This window comes from Momordica charantia (genome assembly GCF_013281855.1).
Source record: "Momordica charantia cultivar OHB3-1 chromosome 6 unlocalized genomic scaffold, Mcharantia_2.0 BLBB01000006.1, whole genome shotgun sequence".
NCBI classification, from domain to species: Eukaryota; Viridiplantae; Streptophyta; class Magnoliopsida; order Cucurbitales; family Cucurbitaceae; genus Momordica; species Momordica charantia.
In genome coordinates, this window is record NW_028275164.1 from 6,602,268 (window position 1) to 6,624,427 (window position 22,160).

Genomic DNA, 22,160 nt, shown 5'->3' on the forward strand with positions numbered 1-22,160 from the left:
GTTTTTGTCCAATTTTCAGTAATAGTTAGTCGAATGTTCTTATTATTGTTTGTTTTAAGTCGTCGAGTTCGAATACAAGATCTTATTATAAAAAATGTATAATATAGTTAGCATTCGAAAGATTCTTATTCACGGATTAGAAAGGAAAGTATTATTGTTTTAATCCTACTGTTGAAAAAAAAATGGTATGTTGGACAAGCTCGTGATTGACAAATGAGACCATCAAGACTTCAATTTCAAAAGTCTCATCTTTTTTTTGAATAATGATTTCTATATATTTTAGTTTATAATTATAAATGTGATTTTAAAATATAAGATAACCAACAAAAATATTTAAATCATTACCATCGACATGATTTTAGGATATATTTTCAATGAAAATGGTATAAGTTATTATCCATTCTCCATATTGTTGTGCCAAGAAAAAAAAGGAGCAATGATATAATTTTATATTTAATTAATTCAATTCTACACTAACCATCACTTCCTTTCCGTAAATACAAATGTTCTTTCAAAAATCTATTATTCATCAATATTTTATATATATAATTCAACCCTTGCAAGATGAAGATCGAAACATTAACTTTGAAAATGATAGTAGGCGTCTTTATATACTTTATGCGTACTCAAATTGACCGATCTTTATAAAATATAGAATAAAACATATATTATTTAAATATATATATATTTTTAAAATTAACAAAAATTTCAAAGAAACTTTTTAAAACTAAAATTAATTCAATTACTCACAAAAGATCCACACCAAAAAAATAAAAATAAATAAATAAATGAGTCGACAATATCATCTATTAAAAAAAATATAATAATGGAATTAAATTATCAAAATTTATGTTAGAAGTAAGAAAAATAAAATTGATATAATATACTAATATGTTACAAATGGAAATTTTGATTCAGATTATTATAGTTTTAAAAATTTTGTATCTATGGCGGATAATTTTAATTTGATTTTTATGATTTAAAATTTTCAATTCATTCTCAAAACCTTGCAAATTATCTCTACCTTTATTAATATATTAACATATTTTTTACCTGACAATGAGCTGATGTGTTTTATATATATGTGTATAGTTTTTAAACTACAAAAATAAAATTAAAACTATGTTCAAATTATAGGAACCAAATTTATAATTTAACCTACACGATCAAAGGTCCGTATAAAAAATTTTGCCTTAACTCCATGTTTTTGTGAGTTGCTCCTCGCTACCATTGACCTCATCCATTATGATTGTATGTGCTTTCAACCGTAAAAATTTCGTTAATAATATTCAAAAAGTGTTTATGCATGACATTTGACGGATTAAATTAGATGAATTTTACGTGATCCAAATTAAACATAGCCTAATTAATCAATAATATAAAAGTAGGAGGTTCAAATTTCCACCGTAACATGTCGTTGAACAAAAAAAAAATTAATTTTATTAATTTTATCTTAATCTATCAACTCTTTTTCAACCGCGATTTAACATGGTATAGATCATAGAATAATCTTAAGAGACTTTGAGTTCAAAATTTTGTAGTTTTCCCAACATTTCATATAATTAATCCTCGTAGGACTCAACGTGGTATCAAGTATATGGGAGAACGAGAAGTTATTCCAATTGTATAAATATTACTCCCACATATATTAAAATATATATCTCTTTAAAATTCATACATATCCATTAATAGAAAAATGATAGTGTCAAAACGAACCTAACTCAACGATAATTAACATATACTCTAACTAAGATTTCGACCTGAATTGGTCGGTTCTTACATTTTTAAATCCAACCCAAATCGAGAATTTATCTACGGGTTCTTACATCTCGAGTTCTTCACATTATCAAATTTTTTAACCCGAGAAATACTCTTAATTTTCTTTTTGAAAGTCTATATTTTCTTTAAGATGTATTAAATGAGAGTTACTACATATATTTTTGTTTATAACTAATGATGCATAAATCTAGTTTATAAAAAAACCATAAATCTATTTATGGTAATAAAGATATTAATCCTCATAAACAAATGATTTGATAAATAAGGAAATTAATAATATAAGTAAATTACAATGGGGATGGTACCTTTTATCTTATAATAATACTGTGTTTATAACATGAAATAGGTTTAATTTGGTGTTTGATGAGTTCGTAATTTTTTTGTTTTATTTTTATCGACTCAAATAATTAAGATATTAGTAACCTTTCTAAATTACAAGATCGGTTCAAATATATACCTTTATAATCGTAGTACTCTATATTCTAGAAGAAGAAAAAAATGTTTTACATTGCATTATTATATAAAATATTGAAAAGTATAAGATGTCATCATCTCAATAATGAAGCTACATTTTTTTGAACTACTTTTCCATAAAAAGTTGGTCACATTAAATTTTGTATTCTTGGCTGTCATTATTATCACCATCTAAATTACTTATTTTTTAAGTGCTTTTGAATTTTATTTATGAAAACTTTGTGGGTACAAGACAATGCAATGAACACACACAGACAAAAAGTTACTATCAAAGGAAAAACAATTTTTGTCTCCGAAAAAATCATATATGACTCTCTTTGTCGAGATTTTTGTCTATTCAAAGAGAGAAATTGCCTAAAATAATATTATTTAATAAATTATTAATTTATCCAATATCTACTGATTTATCCTTCATACGGGTAGACCTAGAAGATTGATGGGGCCAACAAGTTATATTAAGAAATTATAAGAAAAAGTGTGATGCTTAAAATAGCAAGGTCAATTGACTCAGGTGGTTCAAATTTGATCAGATGGATTGTGAATAGTGGAAAGAGGAAATCTTGACTCGTATGATTGGATTAAAGATGATTTGCACAAAGAAAGAGTGAGTTAATGCCGGCGAGGTACCGGCATACACTCCGATGCTTAAAAGTCAGTATATGAACTTAAAAGTAGAAGAGAAGATAAAAGACTTATTTCCCTCCAGGTAATCGAGTGGTGGCTGAGTTAAGGTGACTACGTGGGCACAAAAAGGTGCGGCCATGAGAGTCGCGCTCCCTTGTCACGGGGAGGAGTTGTGTGATCACGAGGGTTGCGCTCTCTTGCGTGAGAAGGGGCAGCAGACCTCTACGATCAAGGTGTTTATTGATTTAAAATAAGTAATTTTTTTAATGTTTAATTAAGTTTATATTATATACCGTATTTCTTTTAATAAATTTAAATTCACAGCCCTAGAGTGTTATAATTTTTATTAACCTTCTGGTCAGAGATAGATGTCTCAACCATTTGAGCTATGCTCGGTTTGGCCAACTATTAAAAGTTTTATATTTATCCTAATATATTATATCCAACTATTGATTTTAATTTCCTAAAAAAAACATTAATCTTAACAATGAATTTAAAATCACATGTCGTCAAAGTAAGAGATTCTTAGTTTAAAACGGGTAAATTTTTTTTCTCTTAATATAATTATTCCACGTCAAAACGAGTATAGCTCACCGGTAATTGGCATGTACCTCCAGGTTGTAAGTTCGAATTCCCTAACATGTTGTACTAATAAATATATATATATATATATATATATATATATATATATATAGAGAGAGAGAGAGAGAGAGAGAGAGAATTATTCCACATATATATTATTTTGTCTATGTACTTTCGTTAAAACAACGATTTAGTTCATAAACTTTTAACTGTAACGATTTAGTCTCTGTACTTTTATATTGGTAAAAATTTAGTCCCTAAACTTTCATATGTAACAATTTAGTCCCCATAGTTTAAAATTTGTAACAATTTAGTCCTTACCACGAAAATTCTCATCAAAATTAAGTGTCAATTTTTATTATATAATGATTTAATTTTTGTAATTTATAAATAAATTCAATCCTTCATCGGTTTATTGATCTATATATATAAGAAATTTAACAAAAATATTCACAATGAAGACTAAATCATTACAAACATTAAACTTAAAAAACTAAATTGTTATATTCTAAGTTTTAGAGACTAAATTGTTGCTAATTTGAATGTACATGGACTAAATCGTTACTTGTGAAATTTTAGGAACTAAATCGTTACTTCAACTGAAATACAAGGACCAAAAGTGTTATTTAACTGATAATAATTTAATGTACATATTCATGTCTGTGATATAATTTAATTTTAATGTCAAATTTTAACTTTTGTTTGGATTTTTTTAGTATAACATGTGGGTGGAGATCGAACTCACGACATCTTGGTTGAAAATATACAGTTAAATGGATCTGCATTACATTTTAATTATTCTCTCTCATATAACCCCAAATTTAGATTCCTTTGCTGCTAAATTAGTCTTCTCCATAAATTCCACGTCAATAATGTGAACGGAATGAGAAGCTTCTAAATTGATGTAAGCAAGGTGTAATAAACCTTATTCATTTGAGTTTTGAGAGAAAAATGGTCTAAATGTAAAGTCTTTCTTAGAAAAAATAATTAATATTATGGAAACTCGAATTATATATAACTATGCTTTTGTTCATGAAAAATTTAAGCACAAGTTGCTATTCATGGTAATAAAATAAGTGCTTTGATCAAACTAAAAATAAATAAATAAATAAATATGAATACTTTATAATTTTGATGGTACTTTTTTGTGATATGATTTTTATATCCCATTATATGAAATATTGAAAAGTATAAGTTGTGTGTTGTAATTTTGCACTAGTTTTCCACTGCTTGGTCATATATGGGAAATTTCATGATTCTTCATTATCCTCGACGTCATTCAAATTACATACTCTTTTATTTATTTATTTATTGCATCATTTGAGTTTTATTTTTGTATTTTGTGCTTGTAAAAAAAGACAATACATGGATACAAAACAACAAAAATAAGAGCATATGACAACTAACTTCATAGAAGATACACCCATATCTAGGGAGTTTTTTTCTCCATCTATATATACTCTATGTCTACCTGTACTAAAAAAAATCATATTCTTCTCTACAATCCAATATATAGAAGAATTGACCGTGTAAATAAAATTTTAACGTTGAAAAGTAAGCCATTAATTAAAATTTGCTTAGAAAAAAAATATTTAATTGAGTAATAATTTTAAAAATAAAATAATAAATGGAGAAAAATTCCCCGTGGGGAATGTCATGGGGATAGAGACGGGGACGCGGAAGCCCGCCTCACCTCATGAACATCTCTACCCATATCAGCATCTAATGATAGTCCAGTTGGCAAGGACTTGAAGTTTTTCGATCATACTGGTTTAGAAGTCTCAAGTTCGAATCTCCCGAATTGGTACCTAACAAAAAAAAAGAGAGAGGGAGAGAGAGAAAGAAATACACCCACATAAAAAGTAATAACACATGTCGAATCAACCGAAGATTGTTCCAAGTCAAGTATGCATAACTTTGGAGTTTTTATGATTTAGTTACCTAAAAGAAGGTGTAACTTGTCAGTATAAGTAGTGACTATCGATTTTTTTAACCTTTTCTTGACCATTCTTCCATGACCTCAGGATCTCTCCAATCAGATGTGGTATCGGTTCATTCATGTATCCCTGCTCTCTACTTGGACGTCACGATGAGATTCATACCACGAAATGGATTTTTAGAGATAAAGAATTTACGATCTTAGTGAAAATAGTATTTCATAATTTTAGCATTTCTCAGTAGATGTAATAAGACCATGTGGTTTGTCTAGTAAAATTAGTAAAGATGCAGGTAAGTTAGTCCCATTTCTGCCGGTGTAACAAAAAGAAAAGTAAAGAATTGAAAAGGACAAAACTTGTTTCGTTTGCATTAATTCAAAAATCTTCTTCAGAATGGTGGACTTTGACCCACTACTTTTCCAAGTTTACTTTGCCGGGCTCTCTCCCTCTCTCTGTGCTGCATCCATTCTTGAAAAAGTCACTGTTCTGTGTCCCTCATTTTCCCCCCCACAAAAACCCATCTCTCTCCTTCAAATCGCCATTAAAATTCTTCCCTCTCTCTCTCTCTCTCTCTCTCTCTTGTTTCATATCAAAAACTTCATCAACCCCTTCAAATCTTCGTCAACAACCATCCTACTTTTCAATCATTCTCTGTCTTCTCAACCATAAAGATTCACCTTTTTCACATCCATGGTTCCAGAAACTTTCAGAACAAACTGGAATCGGATTTGGAAATGTCTGCCGTTAGGTGTAGACACCAGAAAGAACTGAGAGAAACAAGAAGAGAATGCAGATTCTTTGAAGAAATATAACTAATCCTAATCCTCTCCATGCAGCATCAGTTCTTCATGGATATTGCCTTCCACCTCCATGAAGGCCAACGCCATAGCTTTCTTCAATCTGTAATGCATTCCTTTGGCTGCACTTACATTTGCCTCTGGTCGTATCTGCCTCAGCCATCCAAGTCTCTCTCTCTGTTCTCTCTCTGTTTCAAAGTTGTTGCCTTTTCTTTTTTTGGGTCATTTTTTGATGTTTTTGGTTCTCTTGGGGTGCAGCTGCTTGAGGTTCTTGGATGGGTTATTGCAGGAGATAGCAGTGGAGCCAATTTGTTCCAGTTTGGTGCAGTTGCTTTTTGGGGAATACAGGCAATTAGATTTCAGTGTGGAAGATGGGTAATTGGCTTATATAATCTTTGTCTGATTGTTCTTGTGTTTTTGCAGTGTTGTAATAAGTGGGTTTGTTTTATATTGTTAGACTTGTTCCAGGACGTGCCCATAAACACAATGTTCCTTGTCTCAAATTGGAGGACTCCCAGCTTCAAACCTTTGCTTCTGCTGATGTGCAGAGACAGTTTTATGTCGTGAGTTCATCAAATACCAAGACAATTTTGTTGTGTTGTGTTGAGTGTTTTTTGTATGTATTATGATTCTTTTGTTCTGGTTTTGTTCTTGTTTGTGGCAGGCTGCAAGGATTCAGACTTCTATCTTCTTGGGGAGCATCAATGGCGAAATTGAGCTTGGATTCTCCAATGTTTCTCAGGTAAACAAACCTTTTTGATCTCTACATTTCAAGAAAAAAGTTTAAACCATCAGTTTTAAAGAGTTGATGACGAAATTTTCCAGGTTGACATAGAGATGATTATAAGCAACTTGGTACCTGGAGATGTTCCTCCCAAGGTTCCAATGGAGCTTCCTCTGCCAGCCACGCAACCGAAACCAAAACCGACGCTCACCCCGAACCCGCCTTCGTCTTCTTCTTCTTCCTTGAGATCACTGTCAATGGACAGCCCCGTGGAATGCTCCTCTTTTCTCTTCAATGGAATTCAAACCACTCCCCACATTCCCATCCTGCAAAGCCAGCAGCAGCAGCAGCAATCCATGGACTCAATTTTAGCTCAAGCAAGAAACCTCCAGTTCCCCACACCAGAGGCCTTAGATGAGGCCATGACAAGAGCCATCCTCGCAGTTCTGTCATCACCAGCTTGCTCTTCCTCCTCCTCTGTTCATCAACCTCTAGAGGGGCTTCCTCAGAACTACCATTTGAGTGTAAAAGCCAGTGGATTCAAGAAATACACGCGAGTTTTAACCCCGAATCGAAAGCCAAGCTCGGGCAGGCAGAGCTTGCTCAAGAGATCATTTGCCTTCTTGAGGAACTTGAATCTCATGAGGCTCCAGGAGCGCACGCCACCGACGACGAGTCGACCGACGAGCTCGCAGCTTCACCATGTCATGTCGGAGCGGCGGCGGAGGGAGAAACTCAACGACAGCTTCCAGGCATTGAAATCTCTACTCCCACCAGGAACAAAGGTTCTATCTTTTAACACCCCATTTGATAATCTTTGCATTTTGGTGACCATTTGATGATCTGTTTGAAGAAATAGTGGATTTTGATTCGTGCAGAAAGACAAAGGATCAGTGCTGACAACCACAAGGGATTATTTGAGCTCTTTGAAAGCTCAAGTGGCTGAGCTTAGTCGGAAGAACCAGCAACTGGAAGCACAGCTTTTGCAGAGTGCTAAAACAGAAGAAGAGAGAAGAGAATTTTCCCAAGAATCAGATAGATTATTCAGAGTTCGAGTTTCAAACGTTCCCGAATCGACATCGGAACGCCAAATTATCGATTTGCATATAGCAACTAGAGGAGAAACTCCATTGACAAACATAGTCATTGGGATTCTTGAGTTCTTGAAGAGGCTTGACAATGTGAGAGTTGTATCCATGGAAGGCAACACCCAGTTAACAGCTTCAAGTTCTATTAACCATCTAACTTTGAGATTAATCATTGAGGTAAGAAAATTAATTAACGGTTAGTTTCTGCAACTAAAATATGCAAATTGAAGAAAATCCCAACTCCCAAATGACAAAAATCAATACAAATCACAGTCCAAAACCCCTCTTCATCACGTCATAACAAACCTCCATTGAGAGAATAAAACTCAAGTCCATATACATCTTCTTACTTACCATCGTTAAAAAATCAACAGTTATTTATTCTATTTTCTCTCTCTTTTTTCATGTATTCATCCACCTTAGTTGTTATTTTCTTAACGATGGTAAGTAAGAGATACCCATTTACTAGTAAGTACCTAAATTTTATCTTGATTATGTATTGTGAGCACCTATAATCTCTATTATTTGTAAAAAATTCTAACAATAGGAAGCACAAATCGGAATATTTTTAATTAAAAAAACCCACCTCGAATAATTTAGGAGGAAGTGAGGAGGAAAGTGCAATTAACTAATATATGTTAATATTAGGAAATGGGAAGGAAAGTAGTGTAAAAGGGCAGGTGGAGAATTAAAGTAGATAAAAGAAAAAACTTTGGCTTAATTTCAAATTTCTTACTCTTTTTTTTTTCTCCAATTGAATTAGGAGAATGAATGGGACGAGTCAGCCTTCAGGGAAGCAGTGGAGAGGATTGTATCTGACCTGGCTCGGTGACGTTGACAACACCACCAGTCGCCATCTCCCATAAAACAATTCGTCAACTGCTCATTTCATCTCCACCGTCAGTTTTTTTTTTTTTATGAGATATAAAATATAGATTAATGGTTATATTGTTATTTTGGCTTTTATGTACTTTTCATTTTTGTCTCCTAGGCAGGCAAGTTTTGTTCTCAATATCATATCTCAACAATAGTATCAATATTATCTTGGTTTTGATTTTTACTAAAAAAAACTAAAGTTTTATCCTTGTATAGCTTGAATTTTCTCCGCTTCTTACCAATGTAAAGATTCTTTAATCAAACATCTCTTCATCCGCCTTCTTTCTATGCAAATGGAAGTTTGCTTTTATTCCAATCATCTCCTCCTCTTGAGTATATACTTTTTCTAATAAAGGATATATAACGTTAATGATTAGTGTTATATATATATATATATATGACACTATATTTTGATTCAATTTACATTCACCGAAAATTAATTTTTTTTTTTAATTAGGAGTCGAAGCTTTGCTCCTCTATAATTAGAGGCACGTGCGGCCATCTCAAAATCCATATACCGGAGACAACTACCGGAACTAAATTATTGATCCACTCAAAAGTAGTAAATGAAAGCATACGAACCATGAAATTGCAAAAAAAATATTTAGTACTTAGAAAGCTACGTCAGCTTTTTGTCGCATTTTCTATAGATTTTGGATGTTACAAAACAGTTGAGTTTCTAAAAGGAAGCGGTCGCCAAAATTGAATGCTACTTTAAAGGAAGACTGCGGGAAAAACAACTACCATCGTCAAAATTCCTCTTTCAAGATCCACCAACCAATGCAAGACTGAATCTTTACCTGTTTTGGGCCTTCTATTTTGCCAATGGAGGGACAAGATTTTCTTTCAACAGCCTTTTTAATTAATTAATTGGGTCTCTGTGCTTTGATCTTGGCTGCAAATTGTGAGCTTGGTCCTTTGTATTTCTTAAGGGAGGAGTTAGAAAAGGCGAGACGACAGTATTGACTGTCCAATGAATCTGCCTAGTTAAATTTGATATCAACTATTTGATAATGATGCAATCGTTACCTAAACCTTATACAAAACTAATATAAACCAAGAGCATAGAAATTAAATTTGACTAACAAGCCTAGATTTAATATTTGAATAGCATAGAGAATATATATTCTTAATCCTAGACTCAATGTCAAGTCATAGAAATTCAACCTATGAACCAATTCTCGATCAATTCCAATAATTTAATTTTAAAACTCAATTCCATAACAAGTTGCAGGTTTTGGGCTTTTTTGAATTTGACCGAGGCAGCAAATAAAATTTTTGGTCAGAACTTTGGGTTAATAGAAATGGGATTACTTTATTAGTATCCATGTGTGTTCAGAAAATTATTCGGTTCATCGGCCAAATGGGTCCCTTCTGAATTTCCAAACCCATGCATGCGAGTATAAACAATGGGCTGATTGAGGAAACAATGTAAACAGAGGAAAAAATTAGGAGTCATAACTATGTTTTATTCTTAAAAAATGTTATATTGTCAATTTAATATCTAATATTGAGTATTATATCAATTTCATTACTCAAATTTTATATAAAAAAGAAAAAATTAATTGTGTCATAATTTTGAATAATGTTTCTATTTAGTTTGGTTCTAAATACTTTTAACAAAATATTAACGTGACATGTTCATTAGTCTATCCAATTATTTGTCATGTCATGTCACACCAATTCTACCAAAACTATTATTATTATTATTATTTAATACAACTTGTGAAGGTGCGGTCAAACTCACAACTAAGGGCTAAATAAACAAAATGCTCAAGGTACAATTTAACAAAAAAAAACTTATATAATAGCAATGATGATAAATCATTTAAAGGAGGATTAAAGGAACAGAAAAACCTCCGGTTAGCATTCCCCTTGAATTTAATCTGCATCCTTGTAATAACCCACAGCTGCATCCAAGGACATCACCTGTACTGTGCAAAACGGGCGGCCTTGTTAGCAAGTATGGGAATTTAGCATATTCTTACATAATTGCATAATGAGATTTATCGTATGAAAAATCTGTTTCTTTGGCTCCAAAGGGAGCATTCTGAGATCAAACATTGGCCTCTGAACACCGCCACCAATCTGTGCCAAACAAGATGAGTATAAACAGTTAAAAAGCCTTTGAAAATTAGTTAAGGAGATCGATTTCGTATGCTATGGCACCGCAGCTGCGGATACGACTTCGGAGTCTTCATCCACAGCCTGGTCTTCCTCCATTTTTTCCCCATTAAGTAGCTTATCCCCAAGCTTTAAAATAAGTTCTTCCCTAGCACTTTCATGCTCATTTAGAAACCTTTTCAAGGAATCTTTTCCATGGAAACTTTGGCCATTAAAGCTGTAGTGCGAACCGGCCTTTGAGATGAATTTGTGTTTCAATCCCAAATCAATAATCTCTGTTTCCCGGCAAATCCCCTTGCCAAATTGCAGCTCAAATTGAGCTGTTCTGAAAGGAGGAGCCAGCTTATTCTTCACAATCTTCACAAGAACTCGACTACCTACTGTCTACAAGAGAAAGTAGATCAGAAGTAGGTTGATTTAAGTCAATCTTCACAAGATTGTGAATTGAAAAAACAAGTTTGGGACTTTTTCCCACTATTTAAGTCATGATCATCTTCATGATTGTTTGTTAACATGAGTAGATTGTAAATAAAACGTAGATTGATTTAAGCACTTAGAGAATGCTTCTCAAATATTAGAGCCAAATCATGAGATTTATTATTAATCACCTCCTCCAACTAGTACTTTTGATTTCAGCACTTACTCAGAACCCACCTCCAAACACACCCTGATGATTATTATTAACTTAAAAACAAACTAAAATATAATAATTTTTTAAAGATACACAAACGGTACCATTGATTGTGTTAACAATCATCCTGTAGTTTATGCAAAGAAAACCTCATAGAATTGGAAACTAATTGAATTTATCCACCTGTGAAAGTAGGCCTATTGAGTAAATTGGGCAGCCACGATAGAAATTTTTCAAAATTTAAAAAAACTGTAAATTGGATTTATACCTCATCAAGCTTCTTGATAAGTCCTATACTTTTAACATTTAGGCGCACTGAAGCATAGAATTTTAATGCGTTTCCACCACAAGTAACTTCAGTAGGGCCAGCAAATCCCCCAAAAGTTGAAAGTTTTGACCTCACCTGAAGATGGACACAAAAGATGGTGCATTATCTCTCAAGAAATATATTTTATCCTCATGGAAGCAAAAAAGCAGGACTAAAGAAACTTCGATGCCCTTGGAAAGAAGAAGCCAATAACGATGTACATCAAAATGCATACTCTACATTTTTTTTTATATCCGTGAGTGTCTGGACCAGCTTACGCGCATCTCGACTAATTTTACGGGGCAACCGTCTGACCCTACAACATTTAGTGCCGAGAAACAATTCCTAAGGTAGGGCCATCATGGGGTTTGAACCCATTCCCTCTTAATTAACCCTAGTTCCGACCAATGAACCACCCATGATGGTTGGGTAATTAACCTTGGAAAAGAATATAGAAGGAAAAAACTCCAACACGCCATATTCATAGAAGTAATAAAAGTAATTAATTGTTTTCTTCAATCCATACCATTAAGAGAAGTAGAACAACAGACCTTACCTGATTAATAAATACTAAAAGCGTTTGTGATGATGATAAAGAGTGAGTCAGTTTTCTAAGTGCCTGACCCATCAATCTAGCCTGCATTGCCATGTGAGCATCACCCACTGCACCATCAAGTTCATCTTTAGGGACAAGCGCAGCTACCTGAAATAATGAAAATTTCATCGTAAGAATAGCAATCACAACGTGGATAAAAACTGATCATATAAATTATGTTAATTGATAAGCATCAAAATTATGTTATGGGCTGAACAAACAAGAAGCTTTGTGTCTAATACCGATTGAAATGAAACTAGAAGAAAAAAAATGAAGATCAATACAGACGCAAATAGCATTTAGTAAAACTATTTCTGAGGACAGAAGAAACCAAGGATATTTTAAGAAAACAGCTCAAAAATTCTCCCACTGCTGTAAGCAAAGGAGACTACCACCTCCCAAATCAGGGTAAAAAAAATTTTATATCAACCTATAAATCTTTAGTATACCCAAAAAATAGTTCAAAACCCATAAAAAAACATATAACATACACTGTCAACAATAACAACGTCAACGGAACCACTTCGGATTGGGGTGTCGACAAGGCTTAGAGCTTGTTCACCAGAATCAGGTTGTGAAAGAAGCAGCTTATCAATGTCTACCCCAATAGCCTTAGCCAGTGCTGGATCAAGAGCATGCTCAGCATCAATTAAGGCACAGTAACCTACAATTAAAAAAAACTGTTAGAAACAAAAGAAGAGCAAATACATAGTCCCAGAGCATTTTATAACACAAAAAAAAGTCCAAACAAGTTAGCACTCATGTTCTTGTCTCTGTGTTTTATTCTGACGCAATTGGCTCACAAATTGTAACATATTCTAAACGGACAAAATAACACCATCCTACAGGATTGAGAACCCTTGGTGTCATTTAGTAGTATATGTCATAGACAAATGATATGTGGTTAGAGAGAATGAAAAAGTCAATAGTCAGTGCAGGAAGAAAACCTCCTTCCTTCTGTGCTTCAGCAATTACATGCAGTGCAAGGGTTGTCTTCCCAGAAGCCTCGGAACCAAATATCTCCACAACACGTCCCTGAAGGCATCTCAAGGTCAAACCATATATGAGATTTTCACACTTTTAATATAAAATAATGGGCTAATTTTATTTGTCACTTTTCGTAGAAACATTTTTATAACACAAAAAGCATAAATAATGTTGACTTCTTGTTTCAAGTACACAAAATTTAAATTTGAAGCTAAATTTAAAAGTTTAAACTGGAAACCTGCACGCCAACCAAAATTTCAACTGAGGATTCCTTCGTATTACTTTTACCCTTCCGAAACCATATTGACTGAGCTTGGTTTATGGGAGAAAAGGATGTGCGTTTAGGAACTAAACATCCAGGGCTTGGTGAATCTGATCTCCATAGACGCTGAGTTGTAACGCTCAAAACCACTGATAGTAGTTAGTATATGGAAGGAAAGCAAGAAGCCCGGAAAATAAATCAGAGGACAAGGATGACTCTCCTAACAGCCCATCCTCTAAGAATTTGAGATACATGGACTTTGGCGATTCTGGTCTGCGTTCTCAGTCTCATCCATTACCAATTTCATTTACCCATAAATATTTCATATACAGTGCGGTTGATGTTGAGACTTGAGATTACTTTGAGCTTTAAAGATAGTAGCAATTTTGTTTTTTCTGTTCTTCGTTTTTTCAAGATTAATACATACGTGTAACTTTTTCTACTAGAAAATTAAATATGGGGAACATTTCCAAGCGAAAAGAATGGAAAATATGCTCTTGCTGATTTCTAATAAGTTTTGAGATTGCCCTTCTCCATTATTAAAAAATATTCTTGTTGCAGCAAGGATAACTCATCTAGCAACAAATCCTCCAAGAATCCATTTTAATTAAATTGTTCCCGCCTAAAGCTTGAACTATGGGGAAAAAGGGTGAATATTTAGGAAATAAATCTCCATGGACTTTGGTTGATTTGATCAGCCGTCATCGGTTACTAAACACATACATACTCATACATGATAATTAGGTTGCTGATACACTCTATGAACACTCGAGTTGTCTTCTTAACGTTGTGAGAAATCTGTCTCCAATGAAAAATAAAATTCCCTAACATATGACAGTACAGATGGTATGAGTTAATTCAAACACAAATCTGGAAATTACCTTTGGAAGTCCACCAGTTCCGAGTGCTATATCCAGAGAAAAGGAACCCGTGGATACTACAGGGACGTGATTAGAAAAGCCTGATTGCCCAAGCCACATAATCGAGCCCTTGCCAAAGGATGACGAGATCTGATCTAGGGCTTGTTGAAGAGCAACATCTTTCTGCGACACATTCTCGTCACACGAACCACGACCGTCTGACTTCAACTTTCTTCTACCTTCTAATCCAAAATATATAAAATAAGATGGTAACATAGACCACCATTTCAGCTCACGAGGAAGAAACCATTAACATATTCAACGATAAATACGTAAAAATACAAACAAAAAACCATGAAAATTTTCCCTAATGGTAATTTTGAAGCGTAATCCAGAGCCTCTAGAAGAAAAGCCGTCAGCCCTATCATCAAACTTAGTATCAATTCAGTTAACAAGCGCATGAAAATAAAGCTCTATTTTCAACATTAGAATTCAAAAGTAACGTCCAGAACCTTTGGAATAAAATCTGCTAGTTTGAGTAGACATTCCAGGCACTAAACTCCTATATCCCTGCACCAGTAACATCAACTCAAACTTAGCAAGAATCGAGTTACGGAACTATTAGACTTCAAAAAGCCCGATTTACGGAACCTATAATCTATTTCTTTACTCCACATTTCTATCGTAACATTGTTAAGATATCGCGCGAAGGCCGTAAAAGCGAGCAGAAGGAGAAAAACCTCATGTTTGAAAAGGGAGACATTCAACAGAGACGCATTCCGAAGCAGCCCCGCCATAAACATTCGCTGGTGCCAGAGTCGAGAGGTTCGCGCGCTCCTCCAGGGCGAGGGAAAGAAGTTTCCTCGGAACAAAATTTGGAGAATTTAGAGCAAATAAACTGAAATGCTAGGGTTTCATGGTTGAGCAAGTACTGGTAGCAGAGTGAAAAAGAAGAAGAAGAAGAAGATGCGAAGCAATCAACTGAAGTGAAGTCTGGCTTTTGGTTCCAGTCTTCCTCTTCCCTCCGCCAGGATCCAATTCGCGGGCAATTGGAATTACGAAACCACGGAGTCCGGTGGTGGGCCGGGGCGGGTCGGGTTGTGTACAGTTTCAGCCCGTTCAAAGTAACCTCACTTTTTTTCCTTTTGTCGTTGAGAAAAATGGGTGAGTCGAAATTTGCAAATAAATAGAGATTAAAATACTATTTTTTTCCCTACTTTCACTTTTGGATCGGTTTAATTTTTCTACTTTCTGGGTGTCCACGACATCTTGTCATTATTCTCTGTTTGTGAAATTTATTTGAAGAATATTAAGTATACTATCGTGTTTAAAAAATAAAATAAATGAACCAAATCAATTACCTTTTACAAAGTATAAAAATCAAAACAAACTTCTCAAAAGTCTGAAAAGCATAGAGAAAATAGACCAAACTTAAAAATATATGGACTGAAATGGATATTTTAATAGTACAGTAACCAAAATATTAAAAACAAAACAAAACAAGTATTAGGACTAAAATAGTATTTTAACTTAAAATAGCATAGTTACATGAAACATTAACAGTATATAATTTTTTTTCAAATTATCAAGTAATTTAGTTTGAGAATGATTTTAATTTTGGTTTTCTAATAATGACGTTCTCAAACATTACTAATAACATAAACAAAATTACTTGTAAATAAACTATATATATATATATTAAAAAAAAGTCACACAAATTAAACTGATAGTTTGGCATAAGTTATGCATAATTTAATTTATCCCACAAGCCGAATAAATCCTAGTCAAATGATTATTTGAAACAAATTGGCAAATTTGTCTATTTATTAAAAAGTTGCTCGGGCAGCAAAAACATGATTCTCGCTCATTTTAATAGACACAATAAGAGAAATAAAACAGAGATGTCATGTTGAATTTGACAATACGAGAATGTTTTCTCAAAAGTAATGGCTAACCTTAACTTAAGTAGCTCAGTCCAACAGCCATATACTTGGCACTGGGGATTGGCTATTGATGATATCTACAGACTCCATCTTTAATGATCCACAATGAACTGAAACTACTTTACCTCTCCTATTCCCCATCAAAAACCACTCATCTTACAATCGAAGTAAATGGACTGATTTATTGAACTCTATTACCTGAAGAACAGGACAAAGTTGGAAACTTCACTTAAAAGATTCCAGACATATTTCTTAAAAAATGTTTTATGAATCGGCGTTGCCATCTTTGCTACTGGAATCATCAGTTGGCTTCTCTGGAGTCACAAAGCGTCCACTCAGAGGATCGACGGGTCGAGTATCACGTGGTCCACCTTTACGAGCCATTGCGACCATTGGGGGTGGTGGAAGTACCCCTGCTCTAAAGAGAATACGCTGCACAGGTTCTGAGGGCTGAGCTCCAACTGAAAGCCAATACCTAGAAGGGAGAGAGTGAATGGTTACTATGAAAGTGAAGGGGTTATCATGCCTGATGAGTTTAAAATGGAGACACAGAACAGTAACAAAAAAGAAATGTCGCATGTGAAACGCAGTGATAATCGATGCTTGAACCACTTAAAGTGGATCTTCAAGAAAGCAATTCAACAACCACAAAACACAAAAGAGCGGAACGTCAAGGAATTGTGGGAATTTTAAAACTTCATACACTCCAAGTAAGCCACAAAAAGGCTAGAAAGCAAACGTTAAATGCTTCAAACTTATACATGATGTGTTTACTTTGATGCATTGCACGAGACCTTTGTATAATAGGAATGATCTTCCAAGATAATGATTCATCATTAAAGATTTATCCTCTTAGTTGCCTACTAGTTATTAAATAGAACTTGAAATAAGAAATGAAAAAGATAGCAAACTTAAGATTCTACATTCCAGAGGAGCAGTTTAGTTAATCAGATGCATAGTTGCTCTAGAAAGTCAGGATTTTCTCATTGTCTACATCAAGTCACTGCCCAGTTCTTGGTTAATGGAATTTTGGATTCTAATTTGCTGATACACTCCATGAACACACAATTCTCGTTTCCTTTTTGTTTATCAGAAAATCGACTCCTGAGCTACTTTTTGACAAGCAGGTGGCAGTACCATAATGTCAATTCCTCGCGAAACTTCATTTTTTTCTTTTTCTTTTTTTTTAGTGGCAAAAGGACATGAATAAAAAGATGGTCGATAATCTAAGTTTCCTCCTAACAAGACTCCAGCTTACAATATGAAAGTTTCAAATGTGAACGAGTAGAAAGGAACCACCAGTTTTTTTCATTCTTTACCGCCACAAGAAAATATAATAACTTCTTGGACAACTGACCTACTAACTCACCACCCACTCAAAAGCTCAAGTTATTGAATATAACATGTGGGGGTGGGAGATAGAACTCACAATCTCATGGTTGAAGATACATGTCAATTACCACTGAGCTATGCTCGCTTTGGCATAAAACTTAAGTTATTTATCTTAGATTGTCAAACTATGATAAATTTTTAAAAATTTAATATTTCTCAACATTTTCAACTCGTGTAGCGCAAATACTAATTCAATTCACAATATGTAACGCGAACCATAAATATGAAATGGAATAGAAAATGATCAACCACTAGACCCAGAAGTTTTAACTACTTCTTTTAGTTTATTAATACTAATTAAAAAGCTTATACTGTTAGACTAGGCTAGATTTAACCATTTAGTATTTCTCTATATAACCATAGGTATAGAATCATTCGAAGCCATATTAGCCTCAGATGGTTACCTAATTTGATATCAACTGAAACACCCCAAAACAAAAACTAAATGAGAACGAGAATTATCTTATTAACACTCTAAGAAATGTGTAGAAAGTGCCAGAAATTGAAAAATTTGTTGTAAAAGTAGATCGAAAAAGCAATAAGGAGAGAGTATTCCACAATGACCAATAAGTAAAGTTGTATTCACAATTGCAATGCAGCACTTAAATTCATAAACCATAAACACTATAGCATGAAGCAAGCTACAATTCAAAAGGAACCACTTACTTCACCCTTTCAAAATTAAGACCCATTCGTTTACCGCCATCTTGACCTGAAAAAAATTACTCGAATATCAAGGGAGAAAGAAAAAGAATGTTTCGCGATTCAGGAATCTGAAGTCGTCCATGAGAACTAGCAGGAGCAATCAAACACATTTCCCGAATAAACGAACCAAAAAAAAAAAGAGAGAGAAATTAACCTGGCAGGGGATTATAGTAACCTAGAACCTCGAGATGCTTGCCGTCCCTTGGAGATCGGCTATCGGCAGCCATTACCCGGTAAAATGGCTTGTTCTTGCAGCCAAACCTCGACAATCGAAGCCTCACCACCATTTTCGAGCTCGTAAAACCCTGCAAAAAACTTGGATATCCGCCAAACTGGAAAAAAAGACACCGGATTAGAGAACAGAAGTCGCGCCTCCGCTAGGGCTCCGGGTTCCCTATCATTTTCACATTCGGATCTCTAATGAACCGAACCGGGTTTAGGCCCAATATTAAACGGCCCACGAAACAAGGTTGCACTACGTTTCGATCTTAGCTATTGGGCCTCCATAAACAAGCCCAGGTAGTCTCTTTGTCCTACAAATTGCTACACACACCTTATAGTTAAGAAAAATGGCCAAAGTTTTTCTAAATTGCATGGCATTTTATCCTTCCACACATTTCATATCTATATTGCCCTTGCAATCTTTCTCTATTTTACCCATCCACGTTTTAGGCCTCCCACATTCCCTTATCCCTAACTAGCAATGTTATATACTTAATATTGAAATCACCTTAACTAGAAAATCTACATAATTCATAAAATCTTTCCACAAAATTTAAACCCCTATCATACTTAATATTGAAACCACCTTTAACTACAAAATCTATATAATTCCTAAAATCTTTCCACAAAATTTAAACCACCAAATCTACATATATGATTCAAACAAGTTTAAAATGTATTTAATTTCTTTAAACAAACCTAATGGTTTGAACATTCCACCGTAATCAGCAACCTTAAATACAGTGTTTCTTTAGTATTCTTACACAAGGTATCATTAATCCCCACCCATTTTATTTTTACATTTTTTCAAGAATTAAATGAATCAATGCGAGAACATTATGCGATCATTGTTAGCCACGGTTTTAATTGGGAGGAGCACAACAATTATCAACGGTTCATTACCGGGCACGTTTCAATTCCATTCGATTCCACCCTACAACAACTCTATGAATGTATCTCTAGAGATCTTCATTTTCCAGAAGGAAAAAAAATTACATGTCTTTCACTTTTCAGAAATGGTGCTGGCAAGTCGTTAATTATGAGGCTATTAGTAGATAGGGACGTGGCGTGTGCATATCCCTGTTGGCGGATGTCAGATGCAGCGACTACTGCATAGTTGTAGATACTAACCCTGTATATAACACCATCTACAGGGGTAGTGAAAGTTCAGACGCCGAAAATAAATTGAAAATTATGTGCAGAAAATAGTCATATTTTGCATCACATAACCTTTCTTTATCACTGCATCGGAACAAAGATCAATGCATAAAATATGGCAAAAAGGTAACCAAAACCAACAAAATCAAAAATGCATATTAGCAAGTCAAGGAAACATATATTAATATTTACCTAAGGGAGAAACGATGGATGTGTAAATATATGGCTACTAGAGGTTATCTCACAAAATAAGCGAGAGACGTCAATACAACGGGGTAGATATAGGATTCTATAGAATAGATGGCCATTTTGACTGGGTTATCCTTGTCCATCAACATTCATGACTAATATGCCACGATTATTACATTCTAAGAAGCTGCATTTTAATTCTTGATATATGAGAATTAGTCATCGAGTTACTGAAACATTACTCGAAAGAATCTTCCTATTGCAGCAAACCCAGTTTCTTAGAAAATTAGAATATTAACGAAAAAAGAAAACTCCACAAGATTCAACCATTGAATCAAGCCCAAAAAAAATTCGTCCCGTCGAAGTTTGGAGGCAATGGATTTTGAGAATTTCAATCTTTGAAGGAGGTTCTTTAGGTTCGTGCAATTTGAACGTTTTAGACTCTGATACCATATCAATATTCATAGGGTTTTATCTTGAAATTAATTGGCAATGAGAGGAGTAGCCGATTTCTATTATAAACTATTGTAAGGTCTCTTTTCTTTTCAATGTGGGATACTTAACATAATGGAGAAAGATAAATTTGACCATTAAACTCAATTAATAATATGTGATATAAGAAGAAAATGCAGAAATATAGAGGTAGAAGAAATGACTCTTATAGGACGCAAGAAGAATGAAACTACTAATACGCAGCAGTTCATGTAAGGAGAAATCAGCATTGAAGAATTTGGATCGAAAAGTACCGAACACGGATAGAAAGAGTTATTCATACTAACCTTCTCAATTTTGATTTTTCATAAATTTCCTTATACTAAAAAAAATAAAATAAGGATTTTAAAGTTCAAGAACCAGAAAGACACCGACAAATCAAATTAAGATCGAATGGGCAGAGTATAATTTAAACCTTTTTTTATATTTTTATAATAATTTGACTCTAAAAGTACCCAACTCTGTTTGCTATTAATGAGCTCATGTATTGTTAAAAAAACAGTTGTGGGTTCACATAGGAGTTGTTGAATCAGAAGGGTGGGTGTCGCTAATTAATTAAATAGGGCTCCTAAATTTGTGCTAACATACCACATAAAATGTAACAATAAACACGTTTATAAAGTCAAAATCAATATAAAACTTTAGTCATGTGCAAAATATGTTCGTTATTTCTTCGACGTGATCAAATAGTTTTATTAGTATGAATGCGATCCAAGCATCATACGCCACGTGATGGACTATTGAAATATTATAGTTGACCGATCGTGTTAAAAGAAACGAAGATATGGTCACCGATAACCTTAAATTTGTCTCTTTAATATTCTTAGTTTACAATATAGTATTTGAATTATTTAAAAATGTTTTCATTATTCCACAAGTAACTTGATTTTCTTGGGCATGGCAACTCAGCATCAGATGGCCGTGGGTGGCCAACTAAGTTGAAAATTTTCAAATGTGGGGAATATTGATTCATTATTTAATTTATTTATTTAGGGGTGAAGGAATTCAATTACCAGCGTGCGGTATCCAATTCCAAATCAATTGCGCCCCAAGATTGACTTTTAAAAATACAAAATCTAATTAAAAAGAATTCAAATATTGTTGATTTCTTTTTATTGCAAAGTATTGGTAAATTTCCTCGCTTAGCATGTACCAGCGTACATTAAACATTCTTTTTATTGTCAATTAATTTTGAGATGAAACTTAAAAACATTAATACGGAACAACATACATGAAACCGACGTCTCGACCAAGAATGAAAAAAAAAAATCAAAGACCACCAAATATGAGAGAAAAAAGAAGCCTTTTACTCCAATGGTTCATTCACACTCCCATAGCCATCTAAGAAGAACTCGTAGACTTTGAATGAAGAATTCAAATATATATATATATATATTTTTTATTCATTTATT

At 33.8% G+C, this 22,160-nt stretch overlaps 3 protein-coding genes across 9 annotated transcripts; 1 reads left to right on the forward strand and 2 right to left on the reverse strand.

Annotated features, from left to right (window-relative positions):
- Positions 1-5,604: 5,604 nt before the first annotated feature.
- Positions 5,605-9,146, forward strand: LOC111016480 (putative transcription factor bHLH041). Of its 3 annotated transcripts, none has more exons than XM_022291897.2 (7): positions 5,605-6,360; positions 6,452-6,568; positions 6,651-6,756; positions 6,858-6,935; positions 7,019-7,702; positions 7,796-8,182; positions 8,769-9,145. In XM_022291897.2, exons 1-7 carry the CDS (start codon positions 6,227-6,229, stop codon positions 8,835-8,837), a joined length of 1,575 nt encoding a protein of 524 aa, XP_022147589.1. In that variant the 5' UTR covers positions 5,605-6,226; the 3' UTR covers positions 8,838-9,145. The 3 variants fall into 3 exon arrangements, with proteins under 3 accessions (XP_022147589.1, XP_087981950.1, XP_087981949.1); XM_088125824.1 differs by having other exon boundaries at positions 6,226-6,360; positions 6,483-6,568; positions 6,662-6,756; positions 8,769-9,146; XM_088125823.1 differs by lacking the exon at positions 5,605-6,360 and having other exon boundaries at positions 6,449-6,568; positions 6,662-6,756; positions 8,769-9,146.
- Positions 9,147-10,555: 1,409 nt separating this feature from the next.
- On the reverse strand, positions 10,556-15,767 carry LOC111016457 (DNA repair protein recA homolog 3, mitochondrial). 5 transcript variants are annotated; one of them, XM_022291869.2, is made up of 8 exons: positions 15,388-15,759; positions 15,160-15,217; positions 14,669-14,889; positions 13,486-13,573; positions 13,030-13,202; positions 12,500-12,646; positions 11,905-12,039; positions 10,556-11,389 (listed from the first exon to the last, which is right to left on the reverse strand). In XM_022291869.2, the coding sequence occupies exons 1-8, from the start codon at positions 15,448-15,450 to the stop codon at positions 11,042-11,044; spliced, it is 1,233 nt and encodes a 410-aa protein (XP_022147561.2). In that variant the 5' UTR covers positions 15,451-15,759; the 3' UTR covers positions 10,556-11,041. The 5 variants fall into 5 exon arrangements, with proteins under 5 accessions (XP_022147561.2, XP_022147562.2, XP_087981952.1 ...); XM_022291870.2 differs by having other exon boundaries at positions 14,669-14,886; positions 15,388-15,758; XM_088125827.1 differs by having other exon boundaries at positions 11,249-11,385; positions 15,388-15,767.
- A 767-nt stretch (positions 15,768-16,534) lies between these two features.
- On the reverse strand, positions 16,535-19,063 carry LOC111016603 (Ribosomal protein S16 family protein). The gene is made up of 3 exons (XM_022292051.2): positions 18,842-19,063; positions 18,649-18,694; positions 16,535-17,065 (listed from the first exon to the last, which is right to left on the reverse strand). The coding sequence occupies exons 1-3, from the start codon at positions 18,972-18,974 to the stop codon at positions 16,855-16,857; spliced, it is 390 nt and encodes a 129-aa protein (XP_022147743.1). The 5' UTR covers positions 18,975-19,063; the 3' UTR covers positions 16,535-16,854.
- Between the last annotated feature and the right edge of the window lie 3,097 nt (positions 19,064-22,160).

Excerpts from the sequence above, each read along its gene's own strand:
- LOC111016480 (XM_022291897.2), top strand. The coding sequence starts at position 6,227 with ATGCAGCATCAGTTCTTCATGGATATTGCCTTCCACCTCCATGAAGGC. Across the intron at positions 7,703-7,795 it reads TACTCCCACCAGGAACAAAG|AAAGACAAAGGATCAGTGCT; the intron begins GTTCTATCTTTT and ends TGATTCGTGCAG. Across the intron at positions 8,183-8,768 it reads CTTTGAGATTAATCATTGAG|GAGAATGAATGGGACGAGTC; the intron begins GTAAGAAAATTA and ends CAATTGAATTAG.
- LOC111016457 (XM_022291869.2), bottom strand. The coding sequence starts at position 15,450 with ATGTTTATGGCGGGGCTGCTTCGGAATGCGTCTCTGTTGAATGTCTCC. Across the intron at positions 13,203-13,485 it reads TGAAGCACAGAAGGAAGGAG|GTTACTGTGCCTTAATTGAT; the intron begins GTTTTCTTCCTG and ends TTTTAATTGTAG. Across the intron at positions 12,040-12,499 it reads TTTTAGTATTTATTAATCAG|GTGAGGTCAAAACTTTCAAC; the intron begins GTAAGGTCTGTT and ends GTCCATCTTCAG.
- LOC111016603 (XM_022292051.2), bottom strand. The coding sequence starts at position 18,974 with ATGGTGGTGAGGCTTCGATTGTCGAGGTTTGGCTGCAAGAACAAGCCA. Across the intron at positions 18,695-18,841 it reads TTACTATAATCCCCTGCCAG|GTCAAGATGGCGGTAAACGA; the intron begins GTTAATTTCTCT and ends AATTTTTTTCAG. Across the intron at positions 17,066-18,648 it reads CTTAATTTTGAAAGGGTGAA|GTATTGGCTTTCAGTTGGAG; the intron begins GTAAGTGGTTCC and ends TCTCCCTTCTAG.